The following is a 22,743-nucleotide window of genomic DNA, read 5'->3' on the forward strand; positions in this document are numbered from 1 at the left end:
TTTCATTATATTTACGAATTTATATTATCAGTGCAGTATGCCATAGTACTTGTCTAAAAATTTCTACAAAGTAGCGTTTTCAGTATTTTGCTTGGTTACTGAGATATAACGAGAAACGTGCTGAGAAACAACGAGCAAAGCGATAAAATTTATTAAAATATTTCAAACAAATTAAAATAATAAAATAAAAACTATTATTAAAATTAAGAAATTATGAAAATGTATGGGGATATCAAACCTAGTAAAAGTAACTGAAACCGAATCCTTTTGCAAGTACTTATTTTTCTGAAAACGAGATAAATCGCTCATCCGGATATAGTTTTTTTATCGATCTCTCACCACATTGTGTATAAACGCTACCCCGCAAAAGTAGTCCGAATTACCCACCCCGGTCAATTGTGACCATTCATTTCATATCTGTTATTGTAATAGAAGTTAATAAGAAATCAATCTTATTTGTATTTTACCATATTTTGAGTTATTTCCTCCCTTCCTGGTTAGATGACGCGGTCTTTCTTGTATAATTATTCTTTTTTTTTTAGAAGAAATTGTTTCGAATTCTTCTCATCAGTATCTGGCAGAACCGAGAAGCTGAACCCAAAATGAAGTAAGATTTGTATTCACAAACAAACAAAGTTTCACAAAAAGACCCACAAGCACAAAAGCTAACAAGCCAGAGCTTTGCATTTTACTATATTTCACCCTAAGGACACAATTGAATTAAAGCATTTTGAGCATAAACGGCACAAAACCAACAACTATTGTAAATCCAGGATTTGCTTATCGATTTTATCTCATCAGAAACTATCGGAACCAACTTGGCCATCAGATATTTGAAACAGAAGTAAGTGATGTAACACTAACTTTACTAAATCGAGTAAAGAACGAAGAATAATTGGACCATTCAGACCCACCCGGAACCACACGGAATACAGTTGCCCTCATCTCCATCATTTAACTGATCGAAATTGCATCGTTCAACTTTTACACAATTCACACCGTATCTCCGAGTCAGAGACAAACGCAAACACTTCCAATCGCATTGATTGATTGGGAGAATGACAAATGTTCCATAATTTTTAGACAACCTACATTCTCCTATGTAATGACGAACTACAACACACTGTCAAACACAACCCACCTATCCACCGACCATGGTCATCCTCATCGCTTTTAACCGCATTGCCTTCCGATTGATGAAGGAGGCTTTTTCACTCTCCATCCGTGCCCTGCCCTGCAGCATCGTAATTGATTCCCATTTTATAACTCTTCTGGTCGTAAAAGTTTCGCCTATTCCCTCGATGCGTCCTTCCGTCCGTCCGTCCAAAAGCAGCAAAATTGAAATACGATGTTCAATCGATACGGTTCGATAGCCGGTGGTTATCCGGCTTGGGACAGACTGACTGGCTAAGTGGACACTACACTACACACTACACACTACAGAAACACATGGGTTTGCTACTATACCTACTTTGTCCGGGTGGTGGTGGCTATTTATTATTCCGACCGTGTCGTCGTCCATTGGTTGACTTTATTGGGCCAGAGGGCATTGAAAATCGAGTGGTGCCGGTCTTTTTCGCACTAATCTGTGGATTTATACCCGGTCGTTTGTTCTAACGACGATACAATAAAACTCTCCGGGCGGGCGGGTCGGTGGAAGATTTTCACCCGTTGACTAATGTTTCAAGGCACCGGGAGTCAAAGTAGATCCTCATGAATTTTAATGCGACTAAAGGGTAGGTTGTTTTGCTCAAGCACTCCAGTCAACGAAAGTAGCAAATCTCAGCAGAGAAAAAGGCGCATTGTAAGCTAGATGACAGGGTAATCCTTTTCGGGTTAATCGAATTCTTCCGGGAGCTACTTGAGATAGGTCGCTTTGCTATAAGTGGGTTTTCCATTCTATGTACCTACTGTTTTTGGAAGCAAAAAATAACATTTCCCCCGCGATGACTTCATCGCAAATGATTTCCTTTCAATTATACTAAAGATCAACTTTTTCTTTCCTTCGCCCTTCACAGATGCCGAGTGGACTTTCAAAAGTCACCAACGAAAAACTGCAGGATAGATCTGGACGTGCTGGGTAAGTGGTTTCCACATTTTTTGTTGTTGTTGCTGCGTATACACCGCCGCCGCCGTCACGGGGTCGGTCAAAGCTAAAAAGTACATTTCGCTAGGCCTTCCGAGAACAAGACCGCATCGGATACGTTCCGACGACGACGACGACGACGACGTCGACAACAAGAAGTACGTAGGCGGAAATTGAATTGGCAAACATTGCCAGGCTCGTGCTCGGATAATGTACATATTCCAGCGACGACGACCTCCGCGTAGTGAAAAGTAGGGGTGGGACGGAAAATTTACATCTTTCTGGCGGCTTCCGTGCTGAGGACGGATAATAGGCCGGTTGGTTTGTGCCTGCAGCTACCTGCCTGGTTGGCTGGCTGGCTGGCTGTGTAGTTACCTACTGTTTGGACAATGTATATGGCAAAGTGTTTGTTTAGAACGTGCCGGGATTCTGCGGCTCTCAGGAAATTGAATAATAGCTTCTATTGGGGAGGGCTGGAAGAGTTGCGAGCTACTATCTACGCCAGAAAGGAGTTGACGTTGAAGTTATTATGCAAACAGTCTGCTAGGGATAGCTGAACCAGCTATTCTAGCGTGAAACATCTGCATTTGCAGCGAGGTTTCGTAATTGACATGTACGGATATTAATAAACTAGAGGAAGGGGTTGTTAAGTGTTCCTTTCAAAGCGGAAAAAAGCTATGATGAATAGATTTTCCTACGCAGTATGAAAGCTTGAATAATGCAGAATACAAAGACGGAAGAGAGCTTTTCATAGATTACTAGATGTAAAGACCCGTCGAAAACAACGATGTTTCCTGACAGCTTGTAGCACATCCAAGCGACATTGGGTTGGTTGGACAGTGGAGTGACTCCTATCAGCCCATCCCTCAGTCGATTTCTAGTCTAACCAGGAATGGCTGCTTCAAATTTGAGCCAAATCGGACAAGTCTTTCTATCGGACCATCGTGCTTTAAGATTATATGGGGGTTTTCATTTACATGCAGAAAACCCACCTACTTGCATTTTTTCGCCGTGGCATTGTATGCAGCAGAAAAACTGCAAATAAAAATATGAAAGGTAATTTATTTGCTTACAACTTTTGCGAAGACAGCAACTTCAAGTTTGTTAGGAGAAATCTTTTAAAGAAGTTATATCTGAGTCAGCTTTGTCAGTAGTCGATTCCTACGAACTTTAGATTTGAAGAAGAAAAAATCTTGTTTAACTGTGTTCGCGATCAACAAATGATAGACCGAGAGATTTCCGATTCTGTATTCAAACTTATCGAATGAAAAGTTCCTGAAATTGAACAGCTCTTTCAATTTAACTTACGTTTAGAGTTTCACGTCTGTCACGACTGTTGAAAAAATGTCTAAAGAAGGACTAAATTGTAACGAGGAGATAAAGGTTATTCCGCTTGTTCAAAAAGGCATAGACGTCAGTACCAAGGATGCAAAATGCCCACCTTTTCTGCGGCTGTAATTTTTCTGCCTACATTCTCATTTCTCTTTCGACGCTGCTGTCGTTCGCTATTGCAGGACGCCCAGCGATGTACGGCAGTCTGCAAGCAAAGCAGTAACATGACAAAAAATACTGCCCCCAGTACAGTCACCAGATGCGAGCGGTACAGATTCTCTTTCCTTATTTTACACTTTTTAATATTTTTAATCCATTCAATATTTTTAATCACAAACGACGACAACGAATGCGGTTCGTATACGCCATGGCCGGCATCAACGCTTTCGTGTGCGGGCCTCTCCCTTTGATTATGCAGAGAAAAGTGTACAAAGCGAGAGAACAAACTTTACTACGCCATACGCTCACCGAGCAGTCGGAGTACAGCAGCAAAACAAAAATGTATTCTACTGCTGTACGGGAAAATGTACTCGGTTTGGCCACCGTTCTGGCAAGAGCTGTAGTGACGCGTCGCTGTAGCAGGCTGTACGGCTTGTGCAAATGTAAATACAGTCGGGTCTCCTACTACACGGATTCCTACAACGCGGCTTCCTACTGCGCGGCTTCCTACAACGCGGCTTCCTACTGCGCGGTACCCGCGTTGTAGGATACCCATAGCTTATGGGATTTCGACTAATTGGGGCTGTGGCCGATTATTTCGTCTGTGTCAACATGTAGTGCCATACTTTCTTTGCCAAAGTTGTTGTACTCACTTGGGCCTATAACTTAGAGTAATTGGGTATCCAATTAGTTGAGAACTATGCCGCCAGGGGTGCTATGAAGAAAGAGTGAATAAATCGAAATTCTCGTCGTAAATTCGACTATCATCAAATGGATTCAATGTCAAATATATCAAGACCCTGATTATTTTGACAGGTGGTGTCTTCGGAGAATTTATAAAAGAAGTCCAGAGCTTCTTGATGGTAGAAAGTATAACTCGCAATTACCCCACTAGGCGGCACTGGTGCTAATGCAAATATTCAACACATTTTAAAATAATTCTATATCTCAATATTGTGATTAGATAGAGTAGTACTGACTTCGGCAAAGTTGCTCGAGAGGTCGAGGACTACCCAACGGTAACAGATTAGTTTGGAATACTCTCACTATGCGCTAGTGAGCGTAGAAACTTTCAACATATGGTAAATTATGATATATCTCAAAATTGTAATGACTTGGAAAAGTAGTGTTTTCGGCAAAGTTCTCAAGGAGGCCAAAGGCTACTAGGTTATGGATAGATTAAATTGGAATGGACCCGCCAGGCGGCGCTAGTGAACATTTTCTTTCAAAGTATGTATACCGAGATCATGATCGTTTGGAAAGGTGGTGTCTTTGGCAATATTTATAGGCAGGTCGAGCTCTGTCCTACGGCGAACAAATTAGTTCATAACTCGCCCACTAGATGGCGCTAATGAGAACGAAATTTTCATAACATTATTATTTCTAAAGTCTGATAATTTAGGAAAACGCTGTTTTTGGTAAAGTTCTCCAGTGCAACAAATGCTGTTTGACAATGTATAGAAAAAATTTCGAGTTTACCCACTAGATGACTATAGTGAGCACGAATTTTTCCTTTCAATTTCTGCATCTCAACATAAAGGCAGTTTAGAAGGGTAGTGTTTTCAACAAAATTGCTCGAGTGGTCGAGGATTACCCAACGGTAACAGACTAGTTTACAATACTCTCACTATGCGGCGCTAGTGAGCGTAGATGCTTTCAGCATGTAGTAGATAATGATATATCTCAACAGTCTATTAACTTAGAAAAATGGTGTTTTCGGCAAAGTCCTTGAGGAAGTCAAAGGCTACCTGATTATGGATAGATTAAAGTTGAATGAACCCGCCAGTTGGCGCTAGTGAGCATTATTTTCATATCCTGTATCTCGAGATCATGATCATTTGGAAGGGTGGTGTCTTTGGCAATATTCATAGGCAGGTCGATCTCTGTTTTAAGGCGAATAAATTAGTTCTGAACTTGCCCACTAATGAGAATGCAACTTTCTCAACATTATAGATAAAGTACGATAAGTACGATAAGTAGGAAAACGCTGTTTTTGGTAAAGTTCTTCAGGGGGACAAGTGCTGTTTGACAATGTAAAAAATATTTTGGATTACCCCCTAGGTGACTGGTGAGCACTAATTTTTTTTTTTCAATTTCTGCATCTCAACATAAAGGCAGTTTAGAAGGATGGTATCTTCAACAAAGTTTCTTGAGAGGTCGAGAACTACCCAACGATTAGTTTAGAATACTCTCACTATGCGGCGCTAGTGGGCGCAGAAACTTTTAGGACCTGGTAAATTATGATAAATCTCACGAGTGTAGCTTAGAAAGATGGTGTTTTCGGCAAAGTTCTTGAGGAAATCAAGGGCTGCTCGATTATAGACAGACTGAATTGGAATGGACCCGCCAGGCAGCACTAGTGAGCAAGCTCTTTTTCAAATTTTATTTCTCGGGATCAGGATAATTTGGATGAGTGGTATCTTTGGCAAAATTCATCGACAGGTTGAGTTTTATCTTATTGTGATCAGATTAGTTCAGAACTCACTCATTGCTAGGGAGAATACAACTTCTACTACGTAGTAGCTTAAGTCAAAAGTTTGATAATACATGAAAATGGTGTTATCAGATTAACGTGGATTTCAGTTACTAGGTGGCATTAGAGAGAAAAAAAAATATTTACGAATTTTAGCACCAATTTGACAGTTTAGAAGAAGGCTTTCTTCAGTGAAATTCAACGGTAGTTCTAGAGCTGTCTGATGATGGCAGATTGGTTTTGAATACTTTCATAATGCGCCAGAGAATGGGTTGATGAATTTATCCTCTTATCCGTTTTGAGGCTACTTCAGAAATTTAAATAAAATTAGCAAGAATCTATTAATAATCGAGTAGCCCTTATTCTTCCTCAAAAACATTTCCGAAAACACCATCTTTCTAATTAATTAGACTTCTGAGATAATTCATAATCTACCATATGCTGAAAGCTTCCACGCCCACTAACACCGCATAGTGAGAGTCTACCAAACTAATCGGTCACCATTGAGTAGTGCTTGACCTATCAAACAATTTTGTTGAAGACACCAGCTTTCTAAACAGCCTTAATTTTGAAATGATGAAATTGAAAAAAATGCGTGCTTAATAATTTCACCCAGAACACGTGCTTACTCGCGTAACCTAGTAATTACCATACTTCAAAAAAAGATCTACAATATTCTGAAAGCGCAATCATTAGACATTTGAGATATATTACAATCTACAACATGCAGAAAGAATGAACGCTCACTAGCGCCGCATAGTGAGAGTATTGTAAACTAATCTGTTACCGTTGGTTAATCCTCGACCACTCGAGCAACTTTGCTGAAGACACTACCCTTCTAAAATGCCTTTATATGGAGATGCCGAAATTGAAAGGTAAAATGCGTGCTCACTAGTGTCACCTAGCGGGTAAAATCGAATTTTTTCTATACATTGTCAAACAGCACTTGTCGCCCTGGAGAACTTTACCAAAAACAGCATTTTCCTAAATTATCAGATATTATAAATATGTCCATAAAGTTTCACTCTTTTAGCGCCATCTAGTGGGCAAGTTCTGAACTAATTTGTTCGCCGTAGGACAGAGCTCGACCTGCCTATGAATATTGCCAAAGACACCACCTTCCCAAATGATCATGATCTCGAGATACATGCTTTGAAAGAAAATGGTCAGCGTATGTAGTTTCAGAATATCTAATTTACAAAAATTCGATTTTTTTTCATCCTGACAAAAATGTGTAACCCCTTAGGGGAAAATTGAATAAAAACAAAACATAAACAGCAACCAACGGTTCAACCACTATAACTTTTCTAAACGTATTCTGTAAGAGTATATTAACAATATTAACTCATTGATAATGCCTGTTCTGCGTTATTTCTTGAATGATAAGTGTTATTCTATCCTCATTTTTCTTAAACAGGAAATCGCAGTCTTATTTATTTGGATTGCCCGGCCACGCTTGCGATGCCTTATGTTGCAGATGTGGAGTAGCTTAAATTTTGATGGTGCAATTTCGAAACCAACATTGGTGGCTCAACAGCTAACCGAATTGACAGCTTTTCTCAGTTGACATCGCATTTTGCCTGGGTTTGAGCCTCTAACTACTAGTAGGACATCATCCGTATAAAGCAGAATTTTGACACCAGCTGGGATTATTTCAAAAATCGGTTCCATCGAAAACCAGACATAAAATAACGGATAGGATGGATCCCTGCGTAACACCGTTTTCTGACACGCAGTGGCTGGATGTTGCTCCGTTCGCTGATACTGGGAAGGTTCAATCAGATACGTATCTTGATAGAATGTTAAAAAATTGGCCAATAATATTCCAGCTTCGGAGAATAGCAGGTCTCCAAGTCGTACTGTACGCTTGGGATATGTCGAGGGAGACTACCTCGGCATGCTGATTGCCATTAATATCGATGAGCGATTCCATCTGAACTGGATGGGATTCGACACCTCTTCCCGAACGAAATGCATGTTGACGACGATCCAGTCTTTCATTGTCTTCTAGTCCAATAAGACGGGAGTCCCACACCTGGTTAAACAATTCTAGCAGAGCTACTTTAGCGGAGAACGGGAGTCGTTGCAGTAAGGGGTATCCGACATTGTGAGGTTCTGTGGATGCTCCACCACCCTTGGAGAGAGCCCACATCAGTTCGTCCATAGTGAAGTCTGCATTGAAGCGCTTAAATAGGTTCGGTCGACTTGATTTGGGTAATACGTTTATCAGTGCGGCTTTCTTGTTAGGAAACATTTCATTATAGTTTGTGTTTGAGGATTTTTTCTGGTATTTCTCTGCAAATGCGTCCGTCACTACTTGCGCATTATTGGTACAGTGTTTTACAAATAAGCGCACAGAATTTACCTCACACAACTTCATTGTGGAGGTTAACCAAAACGCACATGATGCCTTGGTGGAAGATGGTTGGGTAAATATTGATTGGGAAAGATGTAGGATTGTGGAATGCTTCGGTATTATACGCTGCTTCAAGTGCTGCAATTATGGCCCCAAAAGCACTGAATGTAAAAAAGACCAGACATGTTCCAAATGTGCAGGAAATCACAGGGCATATGAATGTGATTCTGCCTTTACGTGCTGTATCAACTGTGACAGAATGAACAGTATGGGTTAGGTCTTGTTACGAGTCACTGTTCTTATAGTAGCGAGTGCACAGTATACAAACAAATGGCAGAGAGAAGACGGCAATATCAATATCTATAGCAATTACATTCGTCTGATCAGGAGTTCCCAAATTTCAGTTCCACTATCGTCCCTCGTCTAGCGATGAGCAACCCAAATCATGATGACACCACGACTACTTCTCCAGGTAATGCCAAGGAGGGTATATGTCCCCCCGAAGCTACACTCGATACTGCTCCCCCTTAAAGAAATCTCCGCTTCCAGTTAACCAATGGACGATACAGCTCCAGTTCTACCAACGCCACTCGTTTAGCAATCAGCAACTCAAACCCTGATGTCACCATGACTGTTTCGACTGCCCGACTGCCCGATGGTGACTTGTCTCAACAGCTAGGAATATATTACCAGAATGTGAGAGGACTGCGCACGAAGATCGACGAGCTGTTTGTGGCTACATATGATGCGGATCAGGATATTATTGTGCATGAATGGCTGAACGACGATATAAACTCGCTACAGTTATTCGGTCCTAGGTACACGGTATATCGCAACGATCGCGATAAAATTACTTCCGGCAAAACAAGTGGTGATGGTGTTCTAATCGCTGTTTCAAATCGGCTATCGTCTAAGCACAAAATAAGTCACAACAATGGTCTCGAACAACTCTGGGTGAACGTCAATAGCCATGGAACAAATATCTGTGTAGGTGTTGTATATCTCCCCCCGGACTCCGCAAAAGATGCGAATATTATTCAGAAGCATATCGATACTGCGCTGGATATATCAAATTCACTTGATCCCAATGCTTATCACTTGCTATTCGGAGATTACAATCAGCCTAGTATAGTGTGGAAAAGCACTTCGTCCGGCTATGCTTATGCCGACCCTTCTGACTCAACCTTATCGAGATCTAGTATTTCTCTACTGGACGGGATGTCACTTCTTAACATGCTGCAGATTAGGGCATCGCAAAAAAAAATTTTTTTTGAATTCTCAAAGGCCCCCCCTCTCATATTGTGACAAATGTCAAAGTAAGCTCAGATGCCAAATTTCACATCATTTGGACAATTTTAGACCCCCGCCCACTTCGCTTGAAATTTTTTGAAATTGGTGCTATAGGAAAATATGGAGGAAAAATACATTAAATGCTATAACTTTTGAAGTAGCAATCAGAAAATTACAATTTATACCTCTTTTGGAAGGAAATAATCTTAGTATTTGAATGAAGATGTACTTGTTCCTAGAAAAATACGGGAAAGTAAGGTACTGGGTCATTTTGGCCCCAAAATCCCCTATTTTTAATGATTTTTCTGCTCCGTGATGCAAATCATACATATTTTGTAGTTTTTTTAATGTGAAAAAATCTCAGAAATCGAACGGAGCCCTTTTGACCTTAGTTCGAATACGAGAAGTTGGGATTATAGGGCTTTTTGTCAGTCATATTAAATTTTATCATTTTCTCATTCATATATCTCTATTATTCTTCAATCAATTTTCATAAAATGTAACTTATTGAACGTGTAAAATTCTGAGGAATAAAACAAAAATAAAAACGTTAAAGGTAAAATTCAGAAACATCAAACTTTTTGATATTTACTCTACAAATCTCATTTTTTTATTATTTGTCCTAATATCTCAACTTTCCCTATTTTTCCAGGAATGAAACTTTTCTCATGTGATCCCTAAGCATATTTTACACTAAAAGTAGTAAATTAAATAAGAATTTTGTTGTTAAATGGAGTTAATATGTGCGATTTTATGATAAAAATGTGAAATCGACACTATATGTCAGATAATTTGATGTTCCTGAATTTTACCGGTAACGAATCTATTTTTGTTATAATCCTAAGGATTTTCCACGTTCAACAAGGTATAGTTTATGAAAATTGAGTGAAGAATAATAGAGATATATTCACGAGAAAATGATGAAGTTTAATGTGAATGTCAAAAGGCCATTTAACCCCAACTTCTCGTATTCGGACTAAGGTCAAAAGGGTTCCGTTCGATTTCTGAGATTTTTTACATTAGAAAAACTACAAAATATGTATGATTTGCATCACGGAGCAGAAAAATCATTAAAAATAGGGGATTTTGGGGCCAAAAGGACGCAGTACTCCACTTTCCCGTATTTTTCTAGAAACAAATATATCTTCATTCAAATACTAAGATTATTTCCTTCCAAAAGAGGTATAAATTGTAATTTTCTGATTGCTACTTCAAAAGTTATAGCATTTAATGTATTTTTCCCCCATATTTTCCCATAGTACCAATTTCAAAAAATTTCAATCGAAGTGGGCGGGGGTCTAAAATTGTCCAAATGATGTGAAATTTGGCATCTGAGCTTACTTTGACATTTTTCACAATATGAGAGGGGGGGCCTTTGAGAATTCAAAAAAAAAATTTTTTTGCAATGCCCTACTGCAGATGTGTACGGTAAAAAACGGTCGAAATCCTCCTTAGATCTTGTGTTCATTAATGAAGAAGCATCGGCGAATTGTCATGTGTATCAGGCGGATGAGTCGCTTGTTGATACTGACTCCCATCACCCTCCACTTTCTGTTAGACTTGCATGTCCACAGCATATTCTTCTTGACGAGATGTACGAAGATTTGGAGTTCAATTTCACAAAAACTGATTTTGTCGGACTTAACCACTCGCTGCAAACTATCGATTGGGGGACTATGCTGAATAACGCGGACAGTGTGAATGATACAACAGAACTATTTTCCTTTGCACTAAAAAGTCTATTCGAAATACATGACAAATATTTAGTTTGTTAGAACCAAGTACTGATACACTATCATGCACTGCTAGGCCCCATGCAAAACTGACTCAAGCATCACTTCGTTGAAAGTTTAATAACTTTTCCTATTGGAGTCGGATCGCTTTGCAGTCTGCAACAAAGTTGTAGATAATAAAATTATCTTCTTAAGTTTCACTTTTGGTGATAATCTGATGTATACAATGCCACCTGGCGGCGAAAATGTGAGCAACAGGGTTTTCTCCATGTAAATTGTCGAAAAATCCCATACAAACTTCTAGCACGTTGGTCCGGTAGTTAGACTTGTCCGATTTGCTTCAAATTTGGAGCAAGTACTCCTGGTGGGACTAAGAATCGACTCAGGGTGGGCCGATTGAGTTTTCAAAAATTTATTATTTTTCTGGGCAGTCTAATGTATATGCGAAAAGATGATGGGGTTTTTACGCGCATTTGAAGGGCGTTTTTAGCACGAACTTCAAATGGGCTTTTCCACATTCTATTTCATGTAGACCATGTCGGTCAGATGAAAATAATAAATAAATAAATAATTACCACTTGGAAGGCTTACGGTGACCGTGTTAGAGGACCTTTTACCCTGGAAAAATAGTTTTTCTTTGAGTGTCTTGGTGGAATGCTGAAAAATAAAAATATTAAAGGAATAAATGTTTTCTTTGAATTCAACCAGGTATTTATAAAATTAACATGGCTACACGTATTTCGTTGACGTCGACGTCTTCGACGACTTCTTCAGTGTTTGTACAGTTCAGTTATGAAGAAAATTATAGCAGTTACAGTAGTTTTATATGAAATAAGTAGTAAACTAGGTATAAATTTAGAGCTAATATGCTAACGGTAAAAAAGGAAATAATGTTTTTATTAGGTATGAGGTGTCTCGTCGTTTTCTGATGCTTGTTGTGGCGGTTTGGGTAGAATTGAATAGTCCCTATTGAGCAGAGCACACGGATCTTGTTTATGTATTTCTATGCTTTCAGCTACATCCACTTTTTATTGCGTTTTCGGCCTTTGTTGTTTCTGCGATGTGTTCTTTGAATCTTATTTCTAAATTCCTCTTTGTTTGTTCTACATATATATTGTTACAGTGTGGGCAAGTTATTTTATAGATTCCAGATTTGTTTAATTTTTCGATCAAGTCTTTCGTTGGATCCTAATCATGTTTAAAGTTGGTTATTTCTGCTGCTGAAGACGCGAGACTTTGATGCACTGGAGGTGTCCGGTATTGCTGCGCCAATGACGCATGAAACTATCCTTGCCTTCAACTTGCCTAATATATCTGGGGACAAGTCTGGTGAGATGTCGGCGGGCGTATCTCCCTATGGCCGCCAAGCTGGGTCATATTCGGTCTCGATAGCCTGGATGAAGGGGTGGCGGGATTTTTCCGACTCAAGGGCAAGGATGACTACTAGAGAATCCGATAATAAAACGACGAGTGTATTTTCCGGTTGCTGGACCATGGCGAGTGCGAAAGCAGACGCCTCGGTCGAGAAAAATGAGTATGATGCCGGTAGGCCTACTCCGCTTACTCCTATAACCAGTCGGTAAAAATCCACGCCTGATTGCCATACCTGGTGGCCATCAGACGGTTGTATTTGGCTCTGGCTTCACTACCAGTCGCTCCGACCTTCAGTGCTCCAGACAGACTTGTGTCTAGGTTGGGTCCGCGTAGTGCCAAGTCCGATCACGAACTCGATCCATGTCTGTGTATTCCCGATGGATCTCGTTAGCTGTCTGTAGCAGTAAGCAGTCCTTTTCGGCTGTACTTTCTAAAAACCCCAATGATCTTCTAGCGATCGTGAGCGCAGCCGCCCAACGATGGGAGAGAATTCCGGCTTCCATGCAGGCCATTTCAGCAGACGTGCTGGGTAGCAGACCAGAGGCAGCGCGAATTGTTCCGGTTGTATCGGGAGACCTGATCCGGTTCTCTTAGCAGTGGAGTTGTTTGTCTGTTTTTCCTGATTCTGGTGTCGTTTTGAGATCAGACGGGGAGATCGCCTACTCTAGGGCCCAGAAAGATGCGGAGCGCTGGAGGTAGTCGTGGATCCCGCCGTTTGGGTTTGCTGTGTTGGTGGATTTTCTGAATTTCTGTCTGGTTGGCCTGTGGTGCGTGGTAGATGCGTAAAATGAATGCTAATAGGGATGTTGAAGGTACTTCTCTGTTGGAGTTCCAACGGTCCTGTGTCAACAGCCGCCGAGGGTGCATCGGACGTTTGTTTTATGTTGCTGTTAAATTCGTTGATTTTTATGGGCATCCCCAATCGTTGTAGAGCTAGTCCGACATTACGTTGGACACTTGGGGCATGGAATTTTATGTTGTTTCGGTGTCCAAGATCATTAAATGTCTTGGTAAGGAAGGGCTGTTATTGCAGGTATTCGCTTGGATTGCCCGTTGCGTTCTCATCGTCCCAGACATCTCTTGGGGGATTGTCTATCTCCCCTTCAGCTGAATAAGCTCCGCCTTCAGCCTAGCGATAGTGAAATCTTTCTCATTGTCTTTCAATTTCTTGCCTTTTTGGGTTTGTTCGGCGTAACTTGGTCCTCTGCGCTTTTGTGCTTCGGGGAAGGAAAGGTTTGGGAAAACTTTCGCTTTCATGATGACCTTATCTTCCATGTATTTACGGCACTTTTTTGCTCTAGTTGGATGCTCTGTTGCTGTTTATGCACATCGGGGCGTTGGTGCATGGGTTATCACGATCTGATGGCTGGCTCAGGCTGCAGTTCAGGCAAGTTTCCTAGTTGGGACACACCCTAGTACCGTGCCCAGATTTGCCACAGCAGTAGCACAGCAGGGGTGGCGGGTAGTAGGGCCGGATGCTAGTACGTATCAGTCCGAGGTAAATGTATTCGGGGAGGGTTGAACGACGAAAAGATATCACCACCAGAGGAGAATTCCCCACTGTTCCGTTGTGCAGTTTGATGATCCTACGCATTGCTACGACTCCTTGATCTTTCAGCTCGTCAAGAAGTTCTTCGTTGCTCATGGCGTTGGTATCAATATCGTAAACGACACCATGAGTGATGTTGAGAGTGGGGTGAGAAACCACTTCAACCTTTTGCCCGTCGATCAGCTCGTTCAAACTCAGCAGAGCTTTATATGTCTTTTTCGAGGTGGCTTAGGACGTACCGGGTTCCTCTTACATCTGTTGTGGCCGAAAACACCTTTGTCGGATCGCATTCTAACACACGTTGTGCCGATTTCAAAATCGTGAAAGGGTTATCGTCAGTTGGACATCGAACTCATCATCCAATACGTTTGATCGCAGTAGCAGGTTCTGTTTGTCGATGATATCGCCAGAGTTTAAGTACCATGGCAAAGTCCAACTCAAAGACGGGTCACTGTTCCCCGGGGTGGGGAAAGGAGGAGGCTCCCCCATTTGGTGAGTGTTTGTGGGTCGTCAGGCCCACTGCATCCACTACACTGCACGACACTACCGCGTGCACCTATGGAGCCGATTGCACTATTTCGGTTTAGATTCGCGCGCGCACGTGCATCTGTTTAAACCAATGTTCGTAGTGGATGCGGACGGTTGACCACGGTTTGTACTTTCAGATTTGGTGGAGGCGTACTATCGGTCAGCTCCTTCGGAGCCTTTATTCCTGGTATCGGGGGGAATGTCGATTTCGAATTTTTGGCTTAAAATTAGAGTAGCCTTTGCACTGATGGTACACGGCACTTCGCACTCGCGTAACGGACCGGGCGGAAACCAGTTGCTATACTAACCGGGTGACTGTGGCCGAGCTTCGGAAATTATACGGGTGGCATGGACCGGGCGAAAGTTTGGGTTTTTAAACGCGGAGCTTGTGTTGAGAACAACCATCGACTCTGAGTGAATAAACTTAACTGAATTATTTTTAGTCTCACCAGGAATGGCTGCTCAAAATTTGAACCAAATCGGATAAATTTATCTATCGCCAAAAGCCAAAATTTGAAAGCTATTTTATTTACCTATAACTTCTACGAGGGCAGCAATTCAATTTAACTTTGCTAGGGGAAGTCATTAATCTTTTAACGAAGTCATGCCTGAGTCAGTTTTATATGGGGCTTTGCAGTGTATGATGTTGTATCAGTAGTCAATTCCTACAAATTTTGGATTTTAAAGAAAAAAGATGTTTAAGTTTAATTGTGTTCGCGATCAACAAATGATGAACCGAGATGTTTCCGACTTTATCAAATCAAAAGTTCCTGAAATTGAACAGCTATTTCAATTTACGTGAACTACGGTAAGGCCCTAGGATAACTTATTTTTAGTGATACTCGGTCTTCTTACCAACTGCAGAAATGGGTTGCTGCAAGAAGGAACTATTTTCAATCAACTAATTTTATTGTAGAGAGAAAGGTTATCAGATGACTTCGAAGAAGAATAGAAATATTGAAAGCTATAATAATTCGGTTCACGATAACGAAATTGTTTTATTATTTCAGCACAAGAGTGTTTCTTCTGGTGAAACAAAGGAACTATCGGGATTTTTAATGTCCCCGAAAGTGATGAGAACTCCTTATCCGAACTGACTACAACGTCAATCTCGACTTCACGTGTGGATACGTATACGCATTGATCCTTCATAGCAAACAATATGATTTGCGTGATGTGGACTGTTTACCACTACTCGAAGCTCATCTAGGTGAAATTTATAGAATACCATATGAGTCGAGTATCATTCCGGCGGAAAGAAAATATTTAGAAGAAATAGACATAGTTTGTTTTGGTCACGAAAAATCGTATCGAATATATTCATTTTCCGACTTCATTCCATAAAACAAACAGTACTTTTATCTATTTATTACCCTTTCAAATGGCTATATACACAAAAACAGGAAGGTAGAAAATCATAAAATAATGCGAAAACCTCGAAGAAAAAATACATAAAATGAATAGCGATAAACTGAACGATCTAGGATAACCGTCTGGACGATCCGACGGGTACAGTATGAATGAGAACTGACAATTTGTTATTACTTTTCTTGCTTATTTCACTCGATGTGAACAACCAATCCTATTAAAAATCTGTCCATAATGTTGTTAAGATAGGTATAAATCACAAAGTAATAAAGTACTCGCAAGACTTTATAGTAGGGATTTCAACCTATCGCTCGTTTTTTCGGGTTAGAAAAGAACTATTCTTTGCTATATAATGTCTTCGTATAATTTTAACGAAAAACTGCAAAAATCAAAAATTATCGCGAATTATTTCTTCATTTAAGAGGACAGTTTTGGTTCAACCATTGAAGCCTATTAGATGTAATACCAATATTCAAAAATTAAGCAAAATAATTAACAAATATTCAGTTTTGAAACCTATGGAAACTTGTAGTGTCATCATCATCATCAGCATTAGGTTACGGATGTTATGTTTGTGACGATAGCTTTTTCGTTTCGGTAATTCGTCACAGTACAACAGAAAACACTCCTTCGTATCAAACAGTTTCTATAGTTTTATCTTTGATGGTTTCAAGAATATAACCATTGAACTGAATAATATGGGAGATAATCAGGAGAATATTCGTTGAATGCATAATAAACCGCATCATTCTTTCTTTCATGAGCTGTTCGTCAAGGCATATATTTTATTCTTGGACAATTATACCATACATGTATGTAAGAACTAATTCAAATTAATGTGATTTATTCATACCGTAATACAAATAAGATTGATTTTATATAAGAGTGTTTAACCTAATTTAGTCATGTGCGATTTATGAGTAATATGTCAAGAAACTCACGCCAGCTGAGTTTCCGCATGCCAAGCATTCGGTCTACTTAATTTATTTGAGTAAAAATTTCTCCCAATATATACAACAGAATAAAATGTTGATCGAGTGTGATCAGCTCCCAGAGTGATTCTACAACATCAAAAGAAGTTCACGCTCTTACCACGCACCATCACCGCCAAAAAATAATTTGATGATTTATACCCGACGTCCATTATGCCTAACGTACGGGTGCCTATCGTGTTTATGTCTAATGGGGTACACCCAAATATTATTGCGCCTTTCAGACAGAAAGGACAAATAAATTGTTGAAATTTGTTGTTTTTGTCAACACTGAAAATATACCACCAACACATTCATTTCAAACCAAAAAATCACTGCAGAGACTTTAAGTCCTTGAAAAAATTGCTTTTTGTGATGAATACTAAGAATTGGCCACAAGGTCTGTCAAAAGAGATGGTCAAGCTCAACACTGGAAAAAAGAAAAAAACCTTAGCCAGGAATTTCAAGATTAGTATTTTATTTTAGCTTTCTCTTTTATCTTAAATCATTGATTTTTGATAGTATCCAAGATGAATACGAATATAAATTGGCCCAATCGACTCGTCCCTCTCATTAAACGTAAATGAATGTCATGGAAATTAAAAAAGCATATAAATGAAATAACGAAACGATGAATGAATCACGAAAAAATGATGAGTCCTACGGATGAAGCCTATAGCTCTTTACAGCATGCCACAGTGATCCAAATTCAGAATTGATGACACAAATATTTGTGACAAAACTACTAGTTCTACAGTCTTGATGCCTTCGAAATAAATAATCTGTGCCGAATTAGACATCCTTTAGGATTAATGAAATTGGGATGACACAATAAGTTTCGAAACTAAGTTGGGTAGACCAACACAATCTTCGGGTTATCCTACCTTTAAGACTCAGATGAGATCGAGAAAGAAGCATATAATATCTTAGCACTATTTTAACACAATTTATCTAATACTCATTTGATATACAGACAAGGACGAAAAGTTGTATAATGTTCCTGATTTTGAAATAAGTCATTAGTCATCTGACTGAGGATAGGTAATTTTTTCACTATTTCAATTTCTAATTAAAATGCAATAGCTCAAGTCTATAAAACTTGTGCTATCTGACTTCTCGGAAGGCCAACTGACGACCTCGAACCCAAAAAATCCCACTGTGACTAATCAATATTCCTTTTTTCCATCCACAGTTCCCCCCTCGAAGGTAACCATCCTAGATGAGCTGGGAGCGGCCGTCCAGAATAATCTTGTCGGTCCCTACCGGGAAAATGCCGACATCAACCTTACCTGCGTATCCAGCGGGGGAATTCCGACCCCGAAGGTGACCTGGTGGAAGGAGCATGCCCTGCTGGACGATTCCTTTCTGGTGCTCCCGGATGGAACGGTTAAAAACGTTCTCTACCTGGAGAAGCTAACTCGCGGCGATTTACATTCGGTGAGTATCAACAAGCTGCGTATGCAGGGAAGCAACCGTAACCGAGAACGGTTCCACCACAATCAAAGCAGATTAAAATCGGCTTAGCCAACATTAAAGCGATAAAATGCCGCGCTCGTACCACTTATCGATCAAAAGAAGTCGTAAAAAAAACTAATAACGATTGGAGCAAACCGAACTGAGCTGAGCTGATCAATCGATTCGTTGCCTCGGTGCAGTGGCTAGTTGATGAGGTGGGGACTATAAACGGATTACAACTTCGTGGAAATGGGCGAGAAAGAACGGTCAATAAAAAATATCCAGCACAAAGTTGTAATAACAAACACCTCCAATTAACCTCCGCTGACCGTCCACAGTGCAGTGCCGTGGTGCCGGCTGGTATGGGAGTTAATTCACCCCGTTTTAGAACCGTGAAGGGTTCGCAACCTGTAAAAGTCAATTTTCTATTTATTTTTCCAATCTCTGTACTGATCATAAAAGCAGACGATGCGGAAGGAATGAGCCGTGAGAAGCAGGTTCGGTAGTAAAAATACAGTTTCCATGGTGAAGTGAATTCCGATTTTCAGCATTAGAATTGTGTTATTTGGTTCTGAATCCATCTATTTGTATTTGAACGTTCTTTTGAAGTACTTTTCACCACCAAGCTTCAAAAACTCAAAACAAAACCAACAGAATTATCAATCTTCAACCTGATTGCCTCATTTCTAAAAATGAAACGCCATACCTACTATAATGAGTAGGTTTATTGATTTCGTCTTCGCCTATTCCCCCCTGAATTCCACGACGCAGCTCAATTCATTCATCCATCCCATCCCGCGGAAAACCACCAGCACCTCTCGAGGTGGTACGCAAAAACAACCACGCTTCATTGCATGCTAATGGTCATCGATCAACTACCAGCGAGTGCCTGGACAGGTGGTGGTGCTGCTGCTGAGGAAGGCGAAGCCCGGCAGTAGAACTCAGACCAGGTGGCCACGGAACAGAGCAGAACGCGATGAGATGAGGAAGGGGAGGGCGGAACTTTGCAAGTAAAGGCAATAAAAACGTGAAATTGTAGCGGTTAATGGTGGAAATTAAATTTTATGTTAATTTTTTACCCCACCTTCTTCATTCGCGGTGCTGGGGAGGGGCGGAATGAAGACGGAGCGCGTATCGATTGCCAACCGCGGTGATGTTCTGCTACTCGCTGCTGCCGTTGCTGTTCGTTGATGATACGCTACTTAGTAAGTGTTTGATTAGATGAAACGAGCTGTAACAGCTAATTTAAAATTTATCGGTACCTCCGTCCGATGGGGAGAAGTGATTTTTTCGAACCCACTCTTCCTGCTTGGATAGGATGGGCAGCGTTCGGTGGGTGGTCGGCCAAGGCTGGAGGAAGCTAATTTCATTTTCTAGAGAAAATTTGCATAATCCTCTGTTTGAATATGGATGCGGCAAAGTTGTTAAATCACTTTAAACCTTTTTTTTGTGTCGTAAAAGTTTGCCACACAGATGAGGTATGCGTTTGGTCGGGGCGTAGATCCCAGTGAACGATATTTGCGTTCGTATCCGGCTGGGTGGAACAGTGAATCTGAATAATTACCATAAAAAATAACAGTAGACTATTTCCGGAAAATAACACTTAACTTGGCCGGAATTGTAAACACCACAGATTTGAAATCGGTTGATTACGATGCAATGAACAACACGTCACAACTAAGCAAGCTATGGCCGAATTATGCTCTGAATTTAAGGTGAAGATATGTGGAAGCCAGCAACACACGCTTGTTGCTAGGCACCGACGCGCTTGTTTACATTGAGAAAAATGTAATTTGAAGTGAAAATTTAAACGCACAAATGAGAGTTTTCGGACATTTTCCTTCGGTAATCTGCACATTGGCAGAAAATTTGAAGTTTAGTTAGTAAACGATTAAAGTTTCGCGGGTGTATTTTCAGTGGTGTGAGATTAAAGTGCATTTGAAAAAGTGTTCTGAAAACGAGAAGAAAAATAAAAGCGTTTCGAAAAGAAACCCCAAGCGAAGAGGTGTGATAGTTTCGCACAAAATAAGAGCTATAGCTGGAATTTCATCAAAAACTCGGGTTGATTGTATAGGAAAATGTTCTAGCTTACTCAAGTAGCAGTTTCGTGGTACACCGGCAAGGCTAGTGTATTGAAAAACGTATTTTTATATTTGCTCATGTCAGATACATGGTTAGGCAGGGGAGAGGGGTGTGTGCGGCTTAGAAGCTATGTTGTGGCTCGCATGTATAATGTCGCTGTGACAGTAAGAAAAAAATTGGCTTGCGTTTAGACGGTAAGTCTATTTTTAAGCAAATTCTTAATTTTTTAATATCAATTAAAATACTGAAAGTTCATAATAAACACGGATACGGAATTTTTCTGAATATTCGTAGTATTCTGTCACATTCTTATGTTGTGTCTGAATTGTCATTGTTTCTATCTCAGTGATATTGATTCAGCATAACCTTGCTTTTCAACATAACCTAGCTATCCCGGTCAAAACCCAATTCAATAAGAAACAATTTTTGTTAGCGACGAGCCTAATGACCCAGTTCAAAAAAAATTTCGAAAAATTAATCAATCAAAACGCTAAGAGAAAATCTACACTACATTACACTGACCGAGTCAAACATTCTTAATATCCGCGGTGAAATTGTTTACGCTGGAATTTCCATTTTCACCTTACAAGGTACACATTAAAAAATCGGATAGCGATGAAAAAAAACTACAAAAGATAATTCAATGATATCAATTTTCCTTAAACCCTCGGTTTATCAAATGCTTCGGCGTCCTACAGAGCGGCCTTGTGGCAGTTGGCCGGAACTGTAGCCATGGCTTGTTAAATGGATGGATCAAGAGGATAGATGGATGTTGGCATGTCCTCCAACTCATTCGTGTCTTTTGCGATCAGCCTCTTTATTGGAAAAGAATCTCCGATTGAGGTTTTTATCGGTCGTAGTTGGAAGGTTTGGTAACCACGACGTTGCACTTCGCCGGAGAGATGTTTTCCACCAGCATCTTCAGTCGCTACTTTTAGGTTATTTTGCCTGCCACCCGCCACAGCCGGTCTCGACTTACGTTTCCGAATAACATTTTTTCTCCAGATACTTCTTCACCTTTTGCCGGTTGCTTCGAACTCCTCTTCAGCTTCAACTGCACTTTACAATTGCATAGTACTATCGAGCTGTCATTTTTTTTTCTGTGCCCAACAGGTTTGCCACGAATCGCATCACAAAAATCATGTTAATTTTTTACCTAAGTGCTAATACCTTATTTAACCCTCCGGAAGTCGCGCAAATGGCTAACTGAACGAACAGCCGCAGTTGCTCTAAAACGATTTAGCTAGATTTTCAGTGCACTAGCGCGACTGCCGGAAGGTTAAGACTAGTGGTATCCAACGTGGAAAAACGATCGAAATGGTGAGATGAAGCTAAGCAAGTATGTGAAAAAAATCCCCCAGAGACGAGGATTCGAACCCGTAATCTTTGAGACGCCGGCCCAATGCACTAACCCTTATGCTATCCCTGGGTATGTTGACGTCCCACAAAGAACACATGATTATCGCACTAGTGACGGTGATCGTATCCTGCCTCCAAAGCGAGAATCACGGGGACGTCATCATACCCAGGGACAGCATAAGGGTTAGTGCATTGGGCCGGAGTCTCAAAGGTTGCGGGTTCGAAACCTCGCCTCTGGGGGAATTTTTTTCACATAAGTGCTTAGCTTTATTTCACCATTTCGATCGTTTTTCCACGTTGGATACCACCAATCTTAAATAAGATCTTCCAGACCTAAGCATAGCCAAAGTCACAGGAGGTATTCTAGACATTCGAACGACCCTAAAAGTTACCATCTTAAGGATAATTTTAATATCTATAACTACCTTAACAACTTTAAATCGATTCGAAATAAGCTGGGATAAGTATTAAATATTTTAACAAAGTATTCTATGAGTTAATTCCACAGAATGCCTAGAGGATTGAGATGACAATTTCGATGAACTTATACCACCTGCAAAAAATGCCTGAGTTTAGTTGAACAATGCACTTAGAGGAATTCGTGAACGAAGGACATATATGAAAGGGG

General features: G+C 40.4%; 1 protein-coding gene across 1 annotated transcript in view; it reads left to right on the forward strand.

Annotated features, from left to right (window-relative positions):
• Nucleotides 1-22,743, forward strand: part of LOC131685868 (nephrin) — a 548,850-nt gene that overhangs the window by 365,658 nt on the left and 160,449 nt on the right. The window contains exons 5-6 of the mRNA XM_058969878.1: nucleotides 2,019-2,080; nucleotides 18,412-18,656. Of these exons, the coding sequence (XP_058825861.1) occupies nucleotides 2,019-2,080; nucleotides 18,412-18,656 (307 nt within the window). The remainder of the gene's footprint in view (nucleotides 1-2,018; nucleotides 2,081-18,411; nucleotides 18,657-22,743) is intronic.

Source organism: Topomyia yanbarensis, chromosome 2, assembly GCF_030247195.1.
Source record: "Topomyia yanbarensis strain Yona2022 chromosome 2, ASM3024719v1, whole genome shotgun sequence".
NCBI classification, from domain to species: domain Eukaryota; kingdom Metazoa; phylum Arthropoda; class Insecta; order Diptera; family Culicidae; genus Topomyia; species Topomyia yanbarensis.